Source organism: Felis catus, chromosome D4 (assembly GCF_018350175.1).
Source record: "Felis catus isolate Fca126 chromosome D4, F.catus_Fca126_mat1.0, whole genome shotgun sequence".
NCBI lineage: Eukaryota > Metazoa > Chordata > Mammalia > Carnivora > Felidae > Felis > Felis catus.
The window spans coordinates 2082968-2107621 of record NC_058380.1 but is presented as its reverse complement, the minus strand read 5'-3'; the positions used below and the strand labels follow the sequence as shown (position 1 = coordinate 2107621).

The 24654-nt window shown below is 52.2% G+C and overlaps 1 protein-coding gene across 1 annotated transcript; it reads left to right on the top strand.

The window, feature by feature from the left end:
- The first annotated feature begins 4788 nt into the window (after positions 1-4788).
- On the top strand, positions 4789-14401 carry LOC101085108 (NUT family member 2G-like). Its single transcript, XM_023249687.2, has 7 exons — positions 4789-7311; positions 8973-9690; positions 10176-10304; positions 10646-10785; positions 11244-11530; positions 13020-13136; positions 13514-14401. Exons 1-7 carry the CDS (start codon positions 7296-7298, stop codon positions 14267-14269), a joined length of 2163 nt encoding a protein of 720 aa, XP_023105455.2. The 5' UTR covers positions 4789-7295; the 3' UTR covers positions 14270-14401.
- The last annotated feature ends 10253 nt before the right edge of the window (positions 14402-24654 follow it).

Sequence of the window (24654 nt, the reverse complement as noted above, 5' to 3'; positions counted from 1 at the left end):
TAGAAGGGGTGGGAGCTCCTAATGGCCTGGCCAAAGGGGCCGCTCCGTGCGGAACAGAGGATCCCTTCTGCCCAGGGAGAGATGCGGGAACACAGGGTACGTGCCGTAACGTACACTCCAAAACACCAGTGGCCCCAGAACAACCAGCTGTGATCGGCCTCAGCCATTCCAGACATTTCCATCCATTCCACGTGAGTGGGGCGTTTTCAGTGCTGGTTTGGGATATCGAGACACTCCTGTTCTTCTCCCCTAAAGCTCAGGGTCTACATCTTCCCCTATCAAAAACAAAACAAATTAAAGAAACCCAAAAATGTCTACCTTGCATGTGTTACATCATGTTCTTTTTAGAACATAAAATGTTTTAAAATACAAAAAACGGGCAAAGGTCCATTTTGCCAACAAAACACAATGCAATTAACATACCGTACTGTCCCTTTATTGGGGATAGGTTACAAAGGAGGCAGTGAGAGCCCTAGGAATCCGCTAATGCTAAGAGAGGTGGTCTTGGGGCATTCAAGAAGGTGACGTCGGCACCTTTTGCTGGAGGGAGATGCACCATGAGGGAGAAAAGGCCAGTGGGAGACTCCCCATAAGGAAGGCCCAGAAAGGCCTGGGTGGGTCCAAGGGAGAGGGGAGGCGGGAGGCAGGAGGCAGCTGTGTATGTGGTCAGCTGGTGGCCATATTGACTGAACCCTCTGGAGGGTCTGCAGGTCCATGTGGACGGAGAAAAAGAGCATCAGGTCATCCCATCAGAGAAACATGAAGCTGAGATAAGCTTCCCAGGACTAGGAGCGTCCTGAACCTTTGAAAAGAAAAGAGAGCATACCCTGTAGGGTTCTGGAACATCACAGCCATACCTACCCAGAGCACAACATCCCAGTCTCTCCGGGTCTCAGCCCCCAGCCCTTCTGCAGGGACAAAGCCTCCCAACTCCAGCCTTGTCAGTTCACTGACCCCGCCCCCAGAGGTCCTGCCGAGCACAGAGGACTCAGGCTTCCACTGAGATGAGCTGGTTGAGAACTAGTGACATGGCTGACCAGCATGATCAACAAAATGCCCCACCACCTGGGGCAGCTGCTCTCGCAGATACAGATTTCTACAGACCGTCACCACCTGGAACCCACGTGGAGGGTGTCCTTGCCTCCCAGCCATGCCCCAGAAGAGACAGCAGTGCCCGTAGCTGCCCGGCTGGCTTGCGGGGGTTGCCCGGGAGAGCAGACCTTCCGACCTCCCGTCCAGGAATCCCCATCACACCAACAACACGCTGGTGAAGGTTCTGCACCGACAGCCATCGATGCCCACCAGGCCATCCCACTTGGGACCCAGATGCCAGGACCGCAGGTGCTGAAGGAGTCTCCACCCACCTAACAGACACCCCCAACCTATCTGCACATCACCAATGTTTACAGGGATGCTTTGGCCCTAACCAGTGGGCCGACCTGATTAGGAGTGACGCAACGGTTCAGAATGACCAGGCTCGGTGCACACACACAAGGGCCGACAGCTCCGGAAGCTCCACTCACAATTCACAGAGTCACCCCCACACACACACACACCCAACGATGCCCGAATATGCTTGCTTCACCCATCCATCCATCCATCCATCCATCCATCCATCCATCCATCCATCCATCCATGCACACAGACCGGTGGTGTGCTCCTAAATGCTCAAGAAAATGCTCCCGGACAAAGGAGGGAAAGGCTTCCCTTGTGGCGTTTACCTAGCATTCGCAGCTTGACTCCTTCAAGCGACCCGCCTGCTGACACTAAACGCAGAACTAGGAACAGATGCACACCACTCACCACCCCGAGTCGGCACAAGTCACTTCCGGCACACCCCAACACTTCACACAAGGCCACATCAAGCACCCCCCCACCCCCGACGCCAGGAACGAGTCACGGACTTGCCCTCCACACACCAACACACACACACACAACTCCACTATCCAAAGAAATGCCCTTGGAATGCTCCTAAAACCTTCACGCCTCGCGAACAACTTGGATAATTCCCGTAGCCGGCGAGGGATAGATACACAGCTGCCGACCATCAGGAAAAGAAACGGAACCATGAACCACGTGGTCCTCCGACGCTGGCCGCATAACACACAGCACGCCACACACCGAAACCAACACACGCAGGCGCCGGTCCAAGCGCTGCCCCTATGCACACGCGCCTAATCCTCCCAAATCGGCCGCGACTCGCACCAGCCCCCGAGTCAGAGGGGGCAGCAATCGCACGTGCCACGTTCCCCAAAGTCCCGACAGCTAACCGCCAACTCCCCGAGGAGCTAGGCACTCCCCGTCCACACACGACTCTCCGCCCGCGCTCACACACGGACTTGGCCCCTTCATCACCAACGCCCCGAGACCGCACTACCCCACACGTGCGAACACACGTGCCACGCTCCCAGCGGACAAGCTCCTGCGGCCCCACCTGTGCTCCGCTGGCCTGGCGGCCCCGCGCCCTCGGAGGGGAACCGCGACGGCCCCTCGCCCCCCGCCCACCGCCCCCTCCAGGCCCCGGAAGCACGACCGCCGGGACGCAGACCCCAGACCCGCCCCCGCCGCCCGGGACCAAGTTGCCGACGCCGACACGCCCAAGAACCCGCTTCAGACCGCCGGGTCGGGACGCCGGGGTGCAGACCCCAGACTCACCGGCCATCCGGGACCCCGCTGCCGACGCCGACTACCAAGAACCCTCCTCAGAACCACTGGTTCGAGACGCCGAGGCGAAGACCCCAGACCCGCCGCCGCCTGGGAACCCGCTGCCGACGCCGACACGCCCAAGAACCCGCTTCAGAACCGCCGGGTCGAGACGCCGCGGCGCAGACCCCAGAGCCAACGCCGCCCGGGACCCCGCTGCCGACGCCGACTCCCAAGAACCGGTCTCAGCCCCGCACGGTCCACACCCGCACACCGCCCGAAACACTCGCGCGTCAGCTCACCGTCGCGGCGGCGGTCGCCGAGCGTCCACGCGGCCGGTTGCTACGTGACACGCGCGCGCACAAGCTAAGGCCTTAACTCGGCGACCGCGGCTACGCCTGAGCAACTAACAGCGCGCGACCCTGGCCTCGACTTGACGTCACGGTGGCACGAGGCCGCCGGGCAGGGCGCCGCCTCCAGCCGGGAGGGCCGTTGAGCCCCGCCCCCACGTACGCGCGCGCGCTCCCCGGCGCACCGCCTCAACGGACGCGGCGGGCACTGGGGGGCGGGCCCAGGAGTGCTGCAGCCCCGCCCCCCTGGGGTGCGCGGGCGGGCAAAGGACACGCAGGGACGCGCCTGGAGGTCCCTGCGGGGTAGGGCTCCAGGGGACCCTCTCGCGCTGGGAAGCCACTCGGGCGGCTCTAGCTCGGACGGGACGGACTCTTTATGGCCGTCCAGCCTTGGAGCCGGCGCCTGTGAAGCCCGCACTGGCGATTGTAACACCGCACACGTGCGCTCCGCGCCCTCTGACGCGGCCTTCCCACCGAGTTAGGGGCCAGGTGCACCTGCAGCCCCACGGCCTCCGGTGGGGCCACGGCCGCCCTCGGCCGGGACCGCCCGTCCCTCTGCTCGTCCCCGCCTTTCCACAAGTGCTGTGCCCCTTGGACGCCCGAGCCCGAAGGTTCCATGAAGGAACAGATCAGGCGGAGAATGCAGACCTGGGGAACACTCCAAGGGCCCCCTCCCTCCCCGCCTCCTCTCCCAGAGTTTCCCGAACGCACTGCCTGTGCCGGGTTAGGTTCCTTAGTGTAGCTGCTGATACACGGGCTGCTCAGTACGTGTGATGCACGGACGCCTCCTTAGAGGCTTGTGCTCTGCCTTTGATCCTGCTGGACAGAGGCAGTCACACAGGTGGGCTGGGAACGATGTGCCCTCCCCACCCTCCTTTTCAAAACAGCGAAGAATTTCAACTGATTTTTTTTAAAAAGGACTCAACTTCTTGACCAGATTTTGTAATATTCTTGAGAGAAGCTTCAACCTCCACAACCTCTTCGTGGCCAGTTGCCACTTTCGTGCTATTTCTCAGCCACAGCAGAACGATGAAACCTCGCACTGCACACCTCCAAGTCCACGGGCTGCAGACTCCAAGAGACACAAGCATGATATCCCCCACTCTGCTAATGTCCTTGCTCCTGTGGAAGGCCATCCCTCTTCTGAGGCCTGTGATCCGTGTCCAGAGATGGGTTTGTCTCAGAAGTTAATGCAGGAACGGCCAGAGATCAGGGTCTAAAGGAATGCTCTTACTCCCTTCTAGGACCAGTCTTCCCAAGTTACATTTGGGCTAATTTGATGCCATCTGCTTCTGGACTCTAGATTTCAAAGTGTTTGAAAATGATCGCAGAATTGGGACCAGAGAAGTTTTCTGCAGTGTCATCTTTTATCAGTGGCCCTGAGAAGGGTCACTCAAGTCCTACGTCTGAGCCATGAGAATCTTAGCAATAATTGGTTGACTGACTGGACAAAGGCAGCAAACAAGAAGGAGCCTGCTTTCACGAGTGCCTGAGTACATTTTGCCTCAAAACTCTCTAAAACAAAGCTGTTGCTTGAAACCCATTTCAGCCTTCCCCGGATAAGAGCTCAGGTCTTGAGAAATGTCTCCAAGTTGTTTATTTTTCAATGCCCAGCAGGGATGTTTGCAATAAAGTTCACTATGATTTGCTTGAGTGGCTCTCAGCTCATCTCCCCAGGTCATATGCAGGAAGCCTGCTCAGAGCAGCTGCCAGAGAACACAAAGATGGGTCCCTGTGGAGAGTCCCTTCCACACTGCAGAGTGGGAGAGGCCTGGGGAATGTCCTGAAGGGCTGCACCGTGGAGCTCACCTGCTTTGGGTGGCTGGCCCTACACTCCAGAAGTGCTCATAGAAATAATCCCTGGGCCCTGTCAGGGTGGGAGTTGGGAGAAAACTTAGAAACCGTGTGGAGATTGGAGAGGAATTGGGAAATGACTCTCTTACACGACTATAGCACGGAGCAGGGGGAGGGGAGGAACTCCAGGTCCTGAACTCAAAGTCCAGTGCCTTTCCGCATCAGGGTGTCCACTGTTCAGTTTCCACACAGTGGTGGCCTTTGGAGTCAACTTTTCCTCAAGGGGGCAAGGAATTGTTTCAGTGCGTTAACCAGGAGTCTTTTTCAGTGTATGGTCAGTGTGGAGCCATCCTTCTCAACCTCCCTTTCCTTCCCCAACACCCTGCCATCGTAGGAGCTGTACTGCTATGATAGCAGGGGTGAAGCAGGTCTCCCAAGAGATTGGTGGCAACCACTGAGGTTCTTAACCCTCGTCACCCTTGGCCAATTTCCTACCAGTCCTCTCTTCTGACAACACAAAACCCCAATGCTCTTTCATATCATTTTGAACCTTCCCAGTAAACTGATGTTGATGTGCAATATGAAAAGAAGAATCAAGCCAGACTTTAAAGAGGTGCTCCTTTGATTCTCGTGCAGATGGGGCCACATGCACTGATGACATGGATTCCAAAGAACAAGGGTCTCTCATGCAGACAGGAAATACACAAGCCCGTGAGCAGGGCTTCCAGGCTAGCATTGGCCAATGAGAATTTAGAGGAAGCTGGTTGTGTGAATGGGGGTTGGACGTCAGTGGATAGATGGCAGGTGCACATCCATTTCATGGGGATTGATTTTAACACCTAGGAAAACCAGGACTGTAGGATGTTAGGGAGGGGAAGGTTTCCTATCCCTTACTTCTGTCCTTAGTCCCATTAATTCCAGATACTCAATTCTGTATATTTGGCGCCTCCAAATTCCATATCACCCAAAGAGCCTATAGACACCGTGTGTGTGTGTGTTCGTGTGCACGTGCGTGCGCAGGCAAATGATTTTGTGGGTGAGCCAAGATAGCACTCTTTTTTTTTTCAAAGTAGCACCCTTGAGTCTCCTAATCCAAGTTCTCTTTCTCACAGGGTGACTAATATTGGCTGAATATATTACACTGTTTGGGTGGAGATGCCATATAAAGTACAGAACCCCAGCTAAATGCAAAATTCAAATCAACTGGGAACAAATTTCCAGTAAAAGTTATATCCAAAATATTGCACGGGACACAATTATTCTAAAAGCTGATCCCTATTATCTGAAATTCTAACTCAATTGAGCATCCATTATTTCATATGCTAAATCCAGCCACCCTATTCTACAGGGTCCTTGAAATGTAAAGGACTGTAGAACTACATGTTCCCAGAAACCAGTCTCCAGAAATAAGGACAGGAGCCACAGTATCAGCATAAAGTCAATCACTGGGCACACTCACACCTATTTTGGAATATGTGTCAACTTTTAGCCACAGAAAAAAATACAAGCATTTTTTGAAAATGAAAATAGCTCACATGTACTTTTAGTTGCACAATCCGTCTCTCTGAAGATTTGGACGTCACAGATAACACTGGTTTCCTGCGAGAAAGGGGCTTGGTGCCCAGGAGTAAGAGGTGGGAGGAAGAGTCATCACTGCATATTCCTTTATGTCCTTTGACATTGAACCACACAAAGCTATTGATTCTTTGAGATATTCCACTAAAAGAAGGAAAAATGTTAACAGTCAATGTTGAATGACAGCACAGGATGCTGGGAAACAAAAAGTAGTGATTTCTGGTCCTGCATGTGTAGGCTGCACGACCTTTGTCTGACAGGCTGGGGCTTTCCAGCAGAGGAGAGCATTAGTAAGGCTCGTCCGGCTCGTCCTGCTTGAGTCTGAGCAGCTTCCAGCAGCGGAGGGCGGCGAGGACAGAAGGACCCGTGTGCAAGCAAGCACGCAGGATCTGCTGAGACCATGCTAATTTGGAACCTCAGTTCCATGTGGCCTTCAGGACCCATGTGTTCATCAGAATACATGTTCTGAATCTTGTTCCGAAAGTCCGGCCTCGGTTGAAGTGAGTCAAGAGCCAGGTGGGAAGCAGAGTGGCTTGAGGGACACAAACTCGGCCGATGGATGGAAAACGGAAACAAAGGACCACCAAGTAAACCTCGGTGCTCGGAATCTGAACAACTTGTATCAATTGCCTCAAAAGGCACACAGCAATTGTGTTGCCCCTGTGTCATTTGAGAGGGACTTGTGGTCCTTGCCTACCTGCCAGAGCCCTCAGGGAAGGTCTCCCCACCCCCACCCAGGGCCCTGGCCCTCGGCCCCTCCCCCGCTGCAGAATGTCAGGAGCCCTACATTCTGTCCCTGTTTACATTCAAACTTTTCCCTCCTTAATTGGCTCTTGAGCATCTGCTGGAGCAGGTCGCCGTCTGGGACCTGGATTCGACGTTTCTCATTGTGGTGGCTGCAGGATACAGTGGTCCCTGCCTAAGCCTGCGGGGATGGCTTCAGAAGGAGGTAAGCCTGTGGGTTGGGCAGGTGTGTCCGCGTCCCTGCCATCCCTCAAATCCGTGGGATTCAAATGTGACACTTGGACAGGGGCACATGGGGGTGGGGGTCGGGGTTGAGTCGAGAAAGAGGGCGGGGGCCAAGGACAGCTCATTTGGGAGCCTGGGAGCCCGTGGAAACCTGCAAGGACCCTGGGGAGGAGGGCGGGTCGAGACCACTAGGGGAAATGCCCTGGGTGTGGAGAACGGATGGAGGCAGGCACACTGCGTGTCTCTGGAGTCACACACCACTTTGACAGTTTGTAGCACAGGTGGCACCGTGTCATGGTGGTGGCACAGGCAGGGTCCCAGGGAAAGGACAGCCGGGTGTGGTATTCCTCAGACACCTGGACCTCCCCCACCATACCCTCCAAGGGACTTGACTGCAGATTCTGGGTCTCCATAGTGCCTGATAGGGAGGTGGGGGGAGATGGTCTGAGCCAGGACGTGGTTCAGTGGGACAGTCTTATGGCCAAGGTCCTCCCCGGGAGCGGGGCTGGAAGTTCCTCTAACACCCACGGCCCAGGACTTCCACTCCTTCCAGCCCAGAGCTGACTTCTCCCCAGCCCAGGTGACCCTTTTCGTAGATTCAGCAGGGACAGGGCATCAGGTGGCCTCAACCAAGGTAGGCCTTGGGTTCCTCAGCTGTTCTGGGTCCCTCTTCCTCTTGAGGACGTGCGGTCCTTCCACCTGCTTCATCTTGTCCAGTGTTTCCTGGCCAACCCTCAGCCCTGGGAGCCACCTTTGAGATGAAGGTGCTGGGCCCCTCGTGTGTCCTCACCTTCACTATTGGAGCTGGAAGGGGAAGACCACAGAAGCCTGCATTCCGACGACCAGTCCCACGTGACCCAGCTCCAGAGTCCCCCCACCCCAACAGCCCCGCTGCCCCCTCTGCATTGCCCTTTGCTAATCTTCTGTAGCCACCGTGGGCTGCGAGTGACAGGAACCAGGGAACATGACGCCTGCCTCACACTCTCCCAGGATCCGAGCTGCTGAGCGGTGGCAGCACCTGGCCCGTGCTGCGTGTGGGCTGTGGGGGTTCCTAAGACGGGGTTACGTGGGGGCTCGGAGGCCGCGCTTATAGGGAGAAAGATATTACAAGCGTTTGTTTTCTTATGTTAGGACAGGAAGAAAGGGAGGGAGTTTTACTGAGCGTCAGGCATTGGGGGTCTGAGCAGGAGAGGGGCCCAAATGGTTTAGACGCTGCCCGTTCACAAAGGCCCTTCAGGTGACTCGGACGTACCTGGGAGCAGAACCCAAGCCGCCTGGGAGCCGGCCGAGGGCATTTCCCACAGGGCAGATGTCCACCCAGCCCCTCGTCCAGGAGGACAGCCCGTGAGGATGGAGGGTGGTGTCTGGGGTCCTGGGGAGGTTCCCAGAGTCAGTGCTGGCCAAGGCTGCCTCTTCCAGGCAGGCAGGCTATCTTGTTGAGAAGGGCGGGGACAGTAATTGTCGTCTGGAGGCCAGAGCATGGAAATCACTCCAGGACACTTGCAAACCGCACCTGTTCCTGTAAGCGTCCCTCCCGTGTCGCGATTCCCCACTCCGCTCCCTAGTGAGCAAAGGGGCCCAGGATCCTGCGTCCTGGCTGCGATTCTCCGACTCGATCCGGCCCTTCCCTTCTGTCCACAGCATCTCCAGTGCTGGGACCGCATGTGGCCATGGACCCAGAGGCCTCCGTGTCTTCTTTGACGGCACAGCCGTTTCCTCCACCTGCTGCTGGCGCCTCGCACTGGTCACCCCGGGGGCAGCACTCGCCGCCCCACATGACCCTGCCATTCACGCCTGGCAGCCCCGTGGTGCTGCCCACTTTCTGCAGGACACCGCTGGTGGCAGGGGATGCCGTCCATGGCCCAGGTGGGACCCGGGCCTGTAACGTCATCGTCCAGGTCAGGTCAGAGTGGGGGCCCGCAGATGCCCCCCAGACTCAGACCGTCGTCCTCACCCAGGCCCCCGCTCACTGGAGTCCTCCCGGGGCCCTCTGTGGGGGTGCTGCATGTCCCACACCCCTGTTCCTGGCAACGTCGGCAGCGGAGAGCGGCGTGTCTGCCCCAGCCATCGGGGGCACCGGGGCCGGCAAGGGAGGCTCCAGCCCAGGCCTTCGACCTCAGGCTCCGCCCCCGGCTGTCCGCCTGGCCCCCATGGTGCCCCCGGGGACCGCAGGGCCGCAGCCCCCCGCAGCTGCCAGGGAGGGCAGCCTGGCCAGCGGCCCCGCCAAGGCCTCGCCCGCGGACTCGTGTAGCCCCAAGAGCGTGTACGAGAACTTCCGGCGCTGGCAGTGCTTCAAGGTCCTGGCCCGCAGGCACCTCCCGCAGAGCCCCGACGCCAAAGCCCTCTCCTGCTTTCTCATGTGAGCGCCTTCTGCCCCCCACTGCCCTCAGCCAGGACCCTGGGGTGTGCCCATGGCGGGGGCCTCAGGGTGAGGAGAGGAGGGTGTGAGCCAGTGCCCCTCTGGGAAGGCAGTGCGGCGCGGGTCCTCTGGGGTCCCCCCCTGGACACGGGGTGACGGCACTTCCCGCAGGGGACCGGGGGACCGGATCACTGCCTGGCACGGCACGCTCAGTATCGTCATTATGGAACGCAGGGTCCGGGGGCAAAGAGCTCCCTGATCCAGGTGCGGGTGGGTGGTCAGCCTGGACCCCAGGGCCCGGGGCTGCCCAGTGTGAGGCAGTGACAGTGGTCGCCTGGAGGGGGCTGGTTTGCACGACCAGACACCGCCTGTCACCTGCCAGCACTGAGTCATGCTGGGCGGGGGACACGTGCTGCACAGGGCGGGGGTGGGGCAGGGTGGGGGCCACCAGGCCACAGCCGCCGCCTGACCCCGAGGGCTTGCAGCCCGGTGCTTCGGTCCCTGGCCCGCCTGAAGCCCACCATGACGCTGGAGGAGGGAGTGTGGCAGGCCGTGCAGGAGTGGCAGTGCAGAAGCAACTTTGACCGGGTCATCTACTACGAGATGGCAGGAAAGTGAGTCAGGGTCCCAGCCCCAGGCCTGTGGGACCCGTGAGGCCGGGCTGAGCACAGGGTCCTCCTCACCTACCTGCCCAGGCTTCAACCCCAACCTGATCGACACCCACTCCTGCCTCCATGTGTAGGTCTCAGGATGGGGGCTGACTTGCAACCCCGGGGAGGTGGGACCCCTTCTGTGGCCGGGCCGGGCCGGATCGGCCAGCCTGCTGCCTCCTGGGGGGCCAAACCATGGCTGCCGCTGCCGGGCACTACCTCTTCCGGTCCCCCACGGCCTCCGCCTTTGCTGGGCTCCACGGCCGGGCCCCTCCTCAGTGTGGCCTGGGTCTCCTCACCCCCAGGTTCATGGAGTTTGAGGCAGAGGAGGAGATACAGATTCAGAAGCTGCAGTGGGTGAAGGTGGCCCAGGGCGCATCTGCTCCAGCCCCACCCAAGCCTGGAACACAGGGGTCCCCGGCCCTGGAGGGGGGCCGGCAGCCAGGTACAGCACCCACATTCCCAAGGGAGCTGGCGGCCGAAGGCAGTGGGGCCTAGGGAAGGCCGCTGTCCCCACGTCCTGTCTCCTCCTTCACGTGGGCCTTGGTCTTTCAACCAAACCAGCCGCAGAGAGCCTGGGGTCGTAGCTGCCCTTTGTCACCGTGAGATATTGACCTGGCCAAGTTGGTGACTACTCTCCCACCTCCCTGTCAAGGGACCCGACAAAACTCTGCCTGGAAAGCGGGCTGCGGGGGGAGACCCTCGGAGAATCGGTGGGTCCTCTGTTGCTCACAGGAGACGCTGTTAGATGCTCCTCCCCTCAGCTCCCCAGTCCCAGGGTGCCTGTGGCTTCAGGTGGCCCTGACCCAGCCCCCACAGACATCAGTGTCCCCCAAACCCTGCCCTCTCCACAAGCCAGCTGGAGCCCCTCTCACCTCCTCCCTCCTTCCCGCTCTGCCTCAGCCTGCGTTCCCAGGAAGGCCGGCTCCAGGGCCCAGCCACCCTGCCGGCAGCCACACAGACCCCCGCAGCCCAAGGCACCCAAGGAGATCCCCGCTGAGGCTGTGAGAGAGTACGTGGACATCATGGAGGGGCTGCTGGGGCCTGCCTGCTCAGCCCCGGGGGCGCTAGCAGGTGAATGGGGACAGGACGGAGAGGAGCCACGGCAGGACGAGGACGCCATCTACCTGGACCCGGGTCTTCTCAGCTACATTGACAAGCTGTGTTCCCAGGAAGACTTCATCACCAAGGTGGGCTGGCCCACAGCCTGGCGTCTGGAAGATTCCAGGCATTGCCACTCGGACACCCGGAGTGGGGCTGTGCCTAGGCCTTTGGGATCAATCTCTGTTCCTCGTTCCTGAGCTGTGTGTGTGCAGGCACGTGTGTGTGCACGTGTGTGTAATTGGATGCATGTGCTTACGAGCATGTGTGTACTTGTGTGTATGTACGTACAAGCAAGGGTTTGTATGTGTGTGTATTTGAGTGAATGTGCTTATGTGCATGTGCGTGTGGGTACTTGTGTGCATGCATGTGTGTATACTTGTGTGCATATGCGTCCATTTATGTGTGTGCATGGGCGTGTACTTGAGTGTATGTATATACATGCAAGTGTTTGTGCGTGTACTTGTGTGAACGTGCTTACGTGCATGTGTGTGTGCCTGCGTGTAGGGTGCATGTGTGTGTGCTCTTGTGTGCATGTGCATACATGTGTGTGTGTGCATGTGCGTGTACTTGTGTGAATGTGCTTACGTGCACGTGTGTGTGCCTGCGTGTAGTGTGTGTGTGTGTACTTGTGTGCATGTATGTACATGCAAGGGTTTGTTTGTGTGTGTACTTGTGTGAATGTGCTTATGTGCATGTGTGTGCCTGCATGTAGTGTGCTTGTGGGTACTTGTGTGTATGCATATGTGTATACTTGTGTGTTCGTGCGTCCATGTATTTGTGTGCATGTGCGTGTACTTGTGTGCGTGTACATACATGCAAGTGTTTGTATGTGTGTGTACTTGAGTGAACGTGCTTACATGCATGTGTGTGTGCCTGTGTGTGTTTGCATGTGTGTACTTGGGTGCATGAACATACATGCAAGGGTTTGTATGTCTGTGGACTTGTGTGAATGTGCTTACGTGCATGTAAGTGTGCCTGCGTGCAGGGTGCACCTGTGTGTACTTGTGTGTGTGTGTGTGTCCATGCACGTGTTTGTGCCTATATGTAGTGTGCCTCTGTGGATACTTGTGTACATGAACGTGTGTGTACTTGTGTGTGTGTGCACCTGTGCAGGTGTGGGTGAGCCTGTGTGGGTGTCTGTGTGTGGCCTGTGTGTATGCGTACGTGCATGTCTGTGTGTGTATGCATATGTTTGTGAGGATATGTTGGTGTCTACCATTTGAATGCTTCTGTGTCTCTGTGTGGGCACATATGTGTTGGGGGTGTGTGTGCATACGCATTTGTGTGGCTTTTGTATGTGTGTATGTATATATGTACGTATGTATGTATAGGCTTTGTCTCTCTGTGTATGCACGTGTGAAATTGTGTTCTCTGCATGTGTGCCTGTGTGTGCATGTGTGTGTGTGCGTGTGTGCCTGTGTGCGTGCGCGTGCAGCCAGTGACCATGATGGTTCAAACATCCTGCCTTGTGCAGAAGGCGGGGTGGGGCTTCACGTTACCACTTTCCCGGCGGGTCCTGCTTGGCTCACAGGTGCCCCCTGCCAACCTGCCCACAGCCTGTTCCTTCTGTCCCAGGTGGAGGCAGTCATTCACCCGCGATTCCTGGCAGAACTGCTTTCTTCAGAACCACAGCTGGATCTTTTGGCCCTCGCTGAGAAATTGGAGCAGGAGGAAGGACTCTCCCTTGCAGCGGTGAGCAGGGCAAAAGAGACACAGGAGAGGAGCTGAGCCAGGGGAGGGAGGGGACCCAGGTGAGCCAGGGAAGGGGGGGCACTCAGTACAAAGGCACACGTGACTCACGTGACTCGGTCCCCCGCTCCCCTGCCTAGGAGGCATGGCACTGGGGAGGCGAGCTCCAGGAGCTCCAGGGCAGGTACTGAGCAGAGAATGCCGTCTACAGGATGGGGAGCCTGGGAAGGGAGGGAGGGACTCAGGGGGATATCAGGAGAGCCAGGGCCTCAAGGGCCACCCGTCCCCTCCTCCCACCCCCCCCCGCCCCCCATGCCACCGTCCCACCTCCCCTCTCACACTCCCGTGCTGGCCAGTCACCGTCACCTCCCTCCTCCCAGCTGGTAGAGAAGAGACTGGTGGCCTTGGCGGTGGAGGACGGTGTGCCCACAACCCCGAGTCACTGTGCAGCGACACTGGGCTCCGGGCCTGAGGGTGAGGCCAGGGCCCGGCCAGGGGTCAGCCGTGAGGCCTGCCCAGCAGAGAGCGAGTGCCAGGACCTCCGGAGGCACAGCCGGGCACACGCGCACCCGTGCAGACCCAGAGCCTTTGCCGCGTCTCCGGGACAACAGGAGCTGCCTGCCCTCCGGGCTGGTGGGCTCTCCTCTCCTCCCCAGCGGCCAGGGCGCACCCCTCCTCGGCCGGGCCCCAGGGATGCCCCCGTGTTCAGAGAGGCCCCCCCTGCTAGGGAGCCTGGCGGGCCAGCAGATGGGTCCAGTGAGGACGAGGAGGAGCTGCCCAGCCTGGCCTTCCTCCTGGCCTCTCGGCACAGCCTGCTGCCCTGGGGGCTCTCCCAGAGTCCTGCTCCGGCCCCGGGCCTCCCCAGCCCTGGAGGGCGCGGGCCGCGGGGAGCTCCCCAGGCCCCCGCTGCTCAGAGAATAGGCCGCAGCCCAGCCGCTCCCCCAGCTGCCAAGTCCAGAAAGCGGGCTCTGCGTGCGGGTCTGGCCGCTGCCGGGAAGACGCCCCTCCCAGGGGCCAGCCTCAGGGGCTCGGTGCGGGCCCTGGCCGTGGGGCTGCTTCGGCCCTCTCTGCCTCCAAAGAGAAGGTGTGGCTCCTTTGTCCCAGGGAGGAGGAAGAAGCAGCACTGCAGCCCGTAGGGAGCCCTGGGCCCACCCTTCAGTGCTGATCCTGGCTGGGGGGAGAGGGGGAGGGCACGCCTGCGGGCGGGGTGGCAGCAGCCCCCAGGGGCGCTGCGTGTACGTGGGAATAAAGATGGTTTTGCTGGGAAATGCGTCTGGGCCGCTGCGTGGAGATGCCCTGGCCGGAGGGAAGGGGTCTGGGAGGGGCCTCCAGGGGCTTGCGGTCACCATGTGCGTCCCTGAACATCCAGGGATGGGCGCCCTCTGCACCACAACCATCTTCCAGAGTGCAGTCTGCAGTCAGCCCTGTCTTCTCCGGGAGCTGCCCTCTGCCTCCCTGCAGCGTCCAGCCATGGGGCTGAGCTGGGGCGGGGAGGGGGGCTTGGGGGGGCTACATCCTCCTTGGCTCCTCCAAGGCTCCCTGTGTGGGCCTGAGGGAGGGCAGAAGGCCTGGCCTCAGGGGACAGGCTCATGGGCTCTGGCCTCCTGGTATGAGGAGCATCTTCGAGTCCCAGTGGGACCATTGAAATGTGAGGGATGGGGGGGTGGGTCCTCTTCATCCCCGTGAGGATGGACTCGGGGAAAGCATGAGGTGGGACTCGGGGGCCACCAGCCGAGGTGTGCGTGCGCTGTCCCAGGCGGCACCTCCGGGTCAGCTCACTGGGCCTCCACAGGGAGCCTGGAGGGAGCCAGGCTTCACCATTTTCTGAGGACCGTGGGCTCAGGGAGGCCAGGGGATGAGGGCAGTCACGGGCGCCAGGGCGGCTGCCACACAGCGTTGGCTCCAGAGTCCTCCTCCTGCTCCCGTAAGAAGAAACCCCTCAAAGTAGCCATGGAGTCGTGGGGAAATCCCTCGCATCCAGGTGCACACCTGTCCCCACTGATGACGGTGTCATGTCTTCTGATGGCACCCGGGCAGTCGGGCTCCCTGTTGCCCCCCTGTCCTGGCTGCACGTTTGTGCTTCATTCCGAGCTGCGGGGTGTCCTACAGGTCACTGTGCGCTGGGCGGGAAGGGGGAGAGCAGGCTGGCTTGGGGAATCCTGGCCAGGGTGCCCCCATGCTCCCCAAACGCTGATCTTGGGGAGGCCTGCCCGCACCCATGCCTCCATCGGTCATCAGCCATCACTGGGCACGGGTGTCTTAGGGGGCTCCGGCAGAGAAAGATGGTGTCCGTGGCCAGTTGTTAGGACAGACAGTGCTGAGCCATCCCCGGAACCCCTACAAGCATTTGCTCTGGAGACTCTGGGCCGGGAATCAGAGGGCTCGGAAAGTCCCCACTTGTGGTCCCCACGACCTACTTGACGGGACCCTTCCTCCAGATGAGCTGGCACGAGTCCCCACAGGTCTCCTGGGAGGCCCTGGACGTGACTCACGCAGTCTGAGGGCCCGTCCGTCTGGGATGCCTGCGTGCCAGCCTGGGCTCTCTCTCGGTGCTCATTTTAGCAAAATATCTTGCGATTAAGCTGGGCTGTGTGAGGGTTCATTTTCCCTACTTCACCGCAGTCTCTGAAGGCCAGTCTCCACCCTCCTCCCATAGTCTGTCCTTTGGAATGTCCTTTGTCGTGGTTCATTCCAAAGATCATGCTTCAGGGCCGTGTATTGTGTGAATTCGTGCAAAGTGCATGGACATTAAAAGATGTTTTCCAACCCCACACACAATCTATAGAGGTATCCGTAAGGTGTTTCTAGGTTGTAAGGCTCCTAAAAATATATAAATAGAACAATTGGTAAAGTGCTCCTGCCCTTTACAATCTGTTCATATGAAAACAGCCAAATGTAGATTTTTCTCTTGCAAATTGTGCTGAAGTGGAGCCTCAAAGCCATCTATACAGACCAACCTATGCCACTGGGAGCACAGTGGTGTTATCAGTACCGAGAGGGTGATTCAGATCACACACCATCCTTCCCCCCCTATTTTCACCTCGATGTTGGCTTTGCTGGATCCCTTGTGCTGTCCCAGAAAGCAATGGATATACCACTATTGTAGTCTCTGTGTACTTCTGATAAGTACGACTTGTACGCCTGGATTCATCTTTTCAGGGCATTCGCTATTGGTTGCTCTGCGTGTGCAAGATATTGACAACCTCTAGATAAAACTGACATTAAAAGAATTTTCTCCAATGGTATTTGGAGAACAGTCATAAAGTAACTAAACAAACATAATTGCACTATACTCTAATGTGTCCAAAGTTTAAGCTTTAAGTTATATATAGATAAAAATGAGGATAAAGTTTTTCCCCTCAGTTCAGCAATAAGACCAGAATATCTGCTCTCATCTCTCCTTTTTCAACTTAATATTGCAGGTCCTAGTTAGTATAGTAAAGCTAGAAGTGGCAATAGAGGCATACGGTTTGGAGAAGAAGAAATATATCTGTCATTATGTGCTGATGTCATTATGTGATGACGAAAATTCCAAGGAGACTACAAGAAACTCATAATAAATTATAATAGATTACTTTAGCGAAATCTCAGAATACAAGATCAGTGTAATATGCAACATCGATCATATTACCACAGTCTAGCAACGAACAATTGGAAATGAATATCTAGAACATATACAATCATTCTCTCAGAAATGAGATGTTTGGTGTAAGTCTTTTAAAAAATGTAAAGGACCTGCACAATGAACCTTACAGAACTGATGAAAACAAACAAGCCCATGTAAGCACAAGAACATACTGCTTTCATGAACTGAAAGAGTCAAGGTAGTAGATCGTCAATTCTTGTAAAATTGACAGACAGGCTTAAAATGGAATTCCTGTCAGTTCCCCATAAGGCTTTTCTTTGGTCAAAATAGACAAACTTATTCTAAAACTTATATCAAAGTTAAAGGAAGAGTGACAGCAGCAAAATGATGGACAGACTAGGATGGTCCAAGCTCTTGCTTCTGCACAGAAAATTAAAAAAAAAAAAAAAAAAAAAAGAAAGAAAAGAAGAACACACACACACACACACACACACACACACACACACACTCTCAGAAACCTCTAAACCAACTTTATAGGAGCTCCAGAAAATAGCCAAAGGCTTCCAGTGACCAGCATATGCCCAATCAAGAAAAAACATCTTCAAAAAGGTAAGAAGGTTTTGTGGCATTTTACCCACCCTTGTCCCATACCTCCCAGCAGGGCCATGGTCTTAGTCCTGTGCAGGAGCAGGGCTGGTCCCCGGTTCCCCTCCTCCATTGTGGGGAGCAGAGCAGACCTTCCTTGCAGATAACTGTGTTCCCTCATTCCAATCTTTCTGGGGGCCTCCTGAAGGCCTGGAGCAAGATGTTCTTGTTTGGTTTGTACAGGTTGGACACAGGTGGGAAAAGGCAGGTGCTGCTGCTCCTGAACCTACAGGGCACCTCTGAACCTACAGACGCCTGAGCTAGGAGATTCAGGCTGGGGACACGCAATTGACCGTTTAAAGCTCAGGAGATAAGCTAAAGTAAGACTTTGGGAAATGAGGATTTTCTAAAGCAGCCTGTATACATGGGAGTTTAAAAAGCCATGTGCAGGACAGGCAAGAATGCTCAGAAAAGTCCTGAGAAGACCTCAAGCTTCCACCCCAGGCTGACTCCTAGCCCAGAGCAAGCCTAGCAAAGGGGGAAGGGGGACAAGGACTCCAGCACAGAGCCAGCATGCCTGGGGGAGGTAGCTGTTCTCTCTCATTATTTGTTATTTTTGTTTGTTTATTTGTTTCAGCTCTGGAGATTCAAAGAAATCTTTCAAAACATAAGCGAAACACAAACTAAAGAAACAAAGACTTCAGTGTTTAAACTCAACAAGTAATCAATCGTCTTTGCAAAAAAAAATAATAATAATAACTGGAGGTGTGGCTGGGTGACTCAGTCATTAAGCATCTGACTCTTGACTTTGGCCCGGGTCATCATCTCACAGTTCATGAGTTCTAGCCCCGCATCAGGCTCTGTACTGAGAGTGCGGAGCCCGGTCGCGATTCTCTCTCTCACTCTCTCTCTGCCCCTCCCCCCCTCTTTCAAAATAAATAAATAAACTTTAAAAAAATGGAAGCATCAAAATGAACACACTACTACAGACTTCAAAAATAAGTAAAAACCCAACAAACCATGGGGAACAGGAAGATTCTTATTTCCAGAGTTACCAATAATAACCAATTTCCAACAAAAAAGCCACAGACATACAAAGAAACATAAAAATAGTAAGCTCATCTTGACAAAAGAGCAAAAGCACTTCTATGAATGTAGGATAGTTGTTTTATTTGTTTGTTTGTTTGTTTAGCAAGTATATGAGTGGGGGAGGGAAACAGAGAATCTGAGGCAGGCTCTGCAGTGTCAGCACGGAGCCCCATATGGGACTCGAACTCCCGAACCCTGAGATCATGGCCTGATCCAAAAGCAAGAGTCAGGTGCTTAACTGACTCAGCCATCAGGTGCCCCGAGGATAGTTGTTTTAACAAATTGTGTTGAAACAATTGAATGCCCACAGGCCAAAAAAACAAAAAACAACCCCCCCCCAAAACCTCCACCTAAACTTCACATTTTATATATAAAAATGAACTCAAAATGGATGATACATCTGTACATAATGTAAACACATCTGTACGTAATGTAAATACCTCTCTACATAATGTAAAACGTAAAACTATAAATCGACAAAAAACATAGGAGAAAATCTTTATGATTTAGAGTGAAGCAAAGGTTTCTTAGCCATGACACCAAAAACATGATCTATGAAATTAAAAACTGATAAATTGTAATCATCAAGATTACAGACTTTTGTTCTGAAAAAGACCCCATGAATAAGATGAATAAACAAATTGATGTATTGGTGCCACCCTCAGAATCCACTTCGATTTCAACAGTTTTATATGTACTCATTTGTATGTTGGTGTATAATTTTTTTAAAGCGATTCTTTTTCTTTTTTTAATTTAAATTTTCGGGTGCCTGGGTGGCGCAGTCGGTTAAGCGTCCGACTTCAGCCAGGTCACGATCTCGCGGTCCGTGAGTTCGAGCCCCGCGTCAGGCTCTGGGCTGATGGCTCGGAGCCTGGAGCCTGTTTCGGATTCTGTGTCTCCCTCTCTCTCTGCCCCTCCCCCGTTCATGCTCTGTCTCTCTCTGTCCCAAAAATAAATAAACGTTGAAAAAAAAAAAACATTTAAATTTTCATTAGTTAACATACAGTGCAATATTGGCTTCAGGAGCAGAATTCACTGATTCATCATGATATGAAATTTTGTGACATGGACTCTTATAAACACCACAGTGAAGATGTATCACCGGGGTCGTACCTAATGCTACTCTTCACAGACCCGCCAGCCTCTCCTCCCTCCCTGGGGTCCTCCATAACCCCTGGCAACCACAAACATGCTTTCCATCTTGACAACCTTCTCTTCTTAAGAATGTTGTATAAAAGGAATCATATATATGTTATATAAGCAAAATGTTATATAAATGACTTTTCACTCAGAAAAATCCCCTTGAGATCCATTCAAGTTGCACACATCAATTTGCTCCTTTTTATCAGAGAGTAGCATTTACTAGTATAGCTGTACCACAAATTGTATGGCTATTTACTGATTGGAGATCATCTGGGTTGTTTCCAATTCGGGGTTCTTACAACTAAAGCCATTATGAACGTTCACGTACAGGGTTTTGCATAGACATGCTTTTGATTTCTCTGGGATAAATGCCCCACAGGGTGATGCTGAGGATTTGGTAAGTGTATGCTCATTTTTTTTTTGAAGAAACTGCAGTCTGGGGATGCAGGGGACTTGGGTGGAGTCTAGGGAGTCTGGGGGGTGCAGTTGACCTGGAAGTGGTGGCAAGAGTGTCTCTAGTCACAGGAGACATGGGCCACTGTGCTTGTAACCCAGGTCACAGGGCACTCGAAGAGAGTCACAGGGGTATCTAGGAGCACAGAGATCTTGGAAGTAACCAAAGAGGTGTTGGGGGGCACCAGAGGCTCGAAAGGAGTCATAGCAGTTTCTGGAGGCACAGAGGACATGGGAGGATTCCCAGAGATTTGGAGTGCATGGCAGCCTAGAAGCAAACAGTTGTCTCAAGGAGGAGTGGTAAGACCCAGGGAACACCAGCATCATTGGGTGGATGGTGGGTTCAGAGAAGCACCAGCAGCATCAGGGTGCATGAGGGCCTGAAGGAGCACCAGGACTGTCTGGAGGTGTTGTGACGTGTATGGTCACACAAGGGATGTGGAGGGAGTTGCAGGCACGTGTGGGGCAGCAGAGAACTGGGAGAAGTCACAAGAATGTTTAAGGTACAGGAGATTTGAGAAGAGTTCTCTGCCCAGGGTCCCATGAGGCTGAAGTGGAGATGTTCACTGGGCTGCGTTCTCATTGGGAAGCTCTGGGTAGAAAATCCACTCGCAAGCTTGTCCTTGCTCCTGGCACAATTCAGTTCCATGCAGCAGAAGGTCTGAGGCCCTGGTTTCTTCCCAGTGTCGTTGAGGGCCACTCTCAGCTTCATTAGGCCAGTGCATCCCTTGCCGTGTAGCCCCACCATTTTCATGCCAGCAACACCAAACCTTTCTCATGCTCTGAACTCAGACGGGGATCACACCACTGGCTTTCCTGGGGCCAGTGTGCAGATGGCAGATCATCTGAGCCTTCACAATCATGTGAGCCAATCCCTCATAGGTAAACAATCTCTGCCGCTCCCTGTTTCTTGCTCTCCTGATTCGTATTAGCTCTGTTTCTCTGGAGAGCCCCAACAAATGTAGCAACCGCTATGAAAGTCACTAAAAATATAGGTATAGAGTTAACAGAGGAATTAGATGGTACAATAAAAAATGTACCATCTTAGTGGAAAAGACAGAAGTAGAGAAGTAAAAGTGGGGGAAAGATAAGAGAAACACAGAAAACAAGTAGCAAACTGGAAAATGTAATTCAAACCACATCAATAGTCACATTAAATACAAATAGACTAAGCACTCTAATTTAAAGATAGACATTGAAAGACCATATTACAAAATTTAAAAAACAAGGCCCTTATAAATATGATCCCTAAGAGGAAGAAGGAAAGAAATGAGAAATTAAAGTAATCCAACTTTGAATGGAATAAGTAAAACTTTTATTTGCAGAAGTCATGAACCTCTATGTAGAAAATTCTAATGAACTTGCCAAAACAAGAGACTATAGTTAATAAATAACTTGAAGATCCTAAGAAGCAATATTTCTTACAAAAGTCCATGATATTTCTGTATACTAGCTATAGAAAGATGAAAATAAACTAAAATAATTTTATTCACAATAGCATAGAAAATAGATATAAATTTAATAAAGAAGTACAAGATCTGTACATTGAAAACTATAAAACATTGCTGAGAGAAATTAAAGATCTAGTTAAATGGAGAAACATATCTCACTCATGGATTGAAGGATTTCTTTTTTTTTAATGTCAGGTTTATTGATGTATAATTTACATATAGCTATGTAATCATCACCACAATCAAAATATAGATTGTTACATAACCCCCAAAAATTCCCCTGTGCCCCTTCATAGTCTTATTTTTTCATTTAATGTTTTTATTTTTTTAATTTAAATTTTAGTTAGCCAACATACAAGTTCAATATCGGCTTCAGGAGTGGAACTCAGTGATTCATCACCTATAAACAACACCCAGGGCTCATCACAAGTGCCCTCCTTAATACCCATCACCCATTTAGCCCATCTCTCCACTCACCTTCCTTCATCAACCCTCAGTCTTTTCTCTATTGTTAAGAGTCTTTCATAGTTTGTTTCCCTCTCTCTTCTACTCCCCTGCCTTCCCATATGTTCACCTGTTTTGTTTCTTTTTCCCCCTATTTTTATAATTCATTTTTTTAATTCTTTTTTTATTCTCAAGTTATTTAACATACAGTCTAGTCTTGGCTTCAGGAGTAGAACCCAGTGATTTATCTCTTACATATAACATTCAGTGCTCATCCCAAAAAGTGCTCTCCATAATGCCTGTCATCCATTTAACATATCCCCCACTTCACCCCTGACAGCAATCCTCATTTTGTTCTCTGTATTTAAGAGTCTCTTATGGTTTACCTCCCTCTCTGTTTTTATCTTATTTTTCCTTCTCTTCCCCTATGTTAATATGTTGATTTTCTCAAATTCCACATATGAGTGAAATCATGTATCTTTCTCTGACTGATTTATTTTGCTTAGCATATTACCCTGCAGTTCCATCCATGTTATTACAAACAGCAAAATTTCGTTCTTTTTCATAGTCCTATAGTATTCTAGTGTGTGTGTGTGTGTGTGTGTGTGTGTGTGTGTGTGTATGAGTGTGTGTGTGTGTCTGTATATATATATATATATATATATATATATATATTTATATTTATATACACACCACAATATACCACATCTTCTTTATCTATTCATCAGTTGATGAACATTTGGGCTCTTCCCATAAGTTGCTACTGTCAATAGCACTGCTATAAATGTTGGGGTGCATGTGCCCCTTTGAATCAGCACCTTTTTATCCTTTGAGTAAATACCTATTAATGCAATTGCTGGGTCATAGGGTAATTCCATTTTTTATTTTTTTAGGAACCTCCATACTGTTTTCCAGAGTGGCTGCACCACTTTGCATTCCCACCAACAGTGCGAAAGTGTTCTCCTTTCTTTGTGTCCTTGCCAACATCTGTTGTTTCCTGAGTTGTTAATTTTAGCCATTCCGACTGGTGTGAGGTGGTATCTCATTGTGGTTTTGATGTGTATTTTCCTGATTATGTGTGATTTTGAGCATCCTTTCATATGTCTGTTGGCCATCTGGATGTCTTCTTTGGAAAAGTGTCTATTCATGTCTTCCACCCATTTCTTCTCTGGATTATTTGTTTTTTGGGTGTTGAGTTTGGTAAATTCTTTATAGATTTTGGATACTCTTTATCAGATGTCATTTGCAAATATCTTCTCCCATTCTGTCGGTTGCCTTTTAGTTTAGTTGATTGTTTCCTTTGCTGTGCAGAAGCTTTTTTTCTTGATGAGGTCTCAATAGTTCATTTTTGCTTTTGTTTCCCTTGCCTTCAGAGACATTTTGAATATGAAGTTGCTGCAGCCTAGGTCAAAGAGGTTGCTGCCTGTTTTCTCCTATAGGATTTTGATGGTTTTCTGTCTCATATGTAGGTCATCATTTCAAATTTATTTTTGTGTATGGTGTAAGAAAGTGGTCCAGTTTCATTCTTCTGCATGTTGCTGTCCAGTTCTCCCAGCACCATTTACTAGATTGTCTTTTTCCTCTTCTTTTCTCCTTCTCCTTCTCCCCTCTCCTCCTCCTCCTCCTCCTCCTCCTTCTTTTTTCTGAGACTATCTTTTTTCCATTGGGTACTCTTTCCTGCTTTGTCGAATATTAGTTGGCCATATATTTGTGGTTCGATTTCTGGGTTCTCCATTCTGTTCCATTGATCTATGTGTCTGTTTTTGTGCCAACACCATACTGTCTCAATGATTACAGCTTTGTAATACAGCTTAAAGTCCAGGATAGTGATGCCTCCAACTTTGGTTTTCTTCTTCAACATTGTTTTGGCTATTTGAGGTCTTTTGTGGTTCCATACAAATTTTAGGATTGTTTGTTCTAGCTCTTTGAGGAATGCTTGTGTTATTTTGATAGGGATTGCATTGAATGTGTGGGTTGCTTTGGGTAATATTGACATTTTGACAATATTTGTTCTTCTAATCCATGAGCATGGAATGTTTTTCCATTTCTTTCTGTCTTCTTCAATTTCTTTCATAAGATTTCCATAGATTTCAGCATATAGATCTTCTACCTCTTTGGTTAGGTTTATTCCTAGGCATTTTATGGGTTTTGGTGCAATTGAAAATGGGATTGATTCCTTGATATCTGTTTCTATTGCTTCATTATTGGTATATAGAAATGCAACTGATTTCTGTACATTGATTTTATATCCTGTGACTGCTGAATTAATGTATCAGCTCTAGAAGTTTTTTGGTGGAGTCTTTTAGGTTTTCCATGTACAGTATCATCTCATCTGCAAAGAGTGAGAGTTTGACAACTTATTTGCCAATTTGGATGCCTTTTATTTCTTTGTGTTATCTGATTGCTGAGGCTAGGACTTCCAACACTTTGGTGAAAAACAGTGGTGAGAGCAGACCTCCCTGTTGAGTTCCTGATCTTAGGGGGAAAGCGCTCATTTTTTTCCCACTGAAGATGATATTAGCTGTGGGCCTATCATATATGGCTTTTGTGATGTTAAGGTATGTTCCTTCTATCCTGACTTTCTTGAGGATTTTTATTAAGAATGGATGATGTATTTTGACAAATGCTTTTTCTGCATCTATTGACAGGATCATATGGTTCTTATCCTTTATCAATGTGGTGTCACGTTGATTGATTTGTGAATATTGAACCATCCCTGCAGCCCGGAAAGAAATCCCACTTGATCATGGTCAATAATTCTTTTAATGTA

Bases quoted from the DNA above. Each gene is read 5' to 3' on its own strand.
- LOC101085108 (XM_023249687.2), top strand. The intron at 10,305-10,645 runs GTGAGTCAGGGT...CCTCACCCCCAG, and splicing joins TACTACGAGATGGCAGGAAA to GTTCATGGAGTTTGAGGCAG. The intron at 10,786-11,243 runs GTACAGCACCCA...GCTCTGCCTCAG, and splicing joins GGAGGGGGGCCGGCAGCCAG to CCTGCGTTCCCAGGAAGGCC.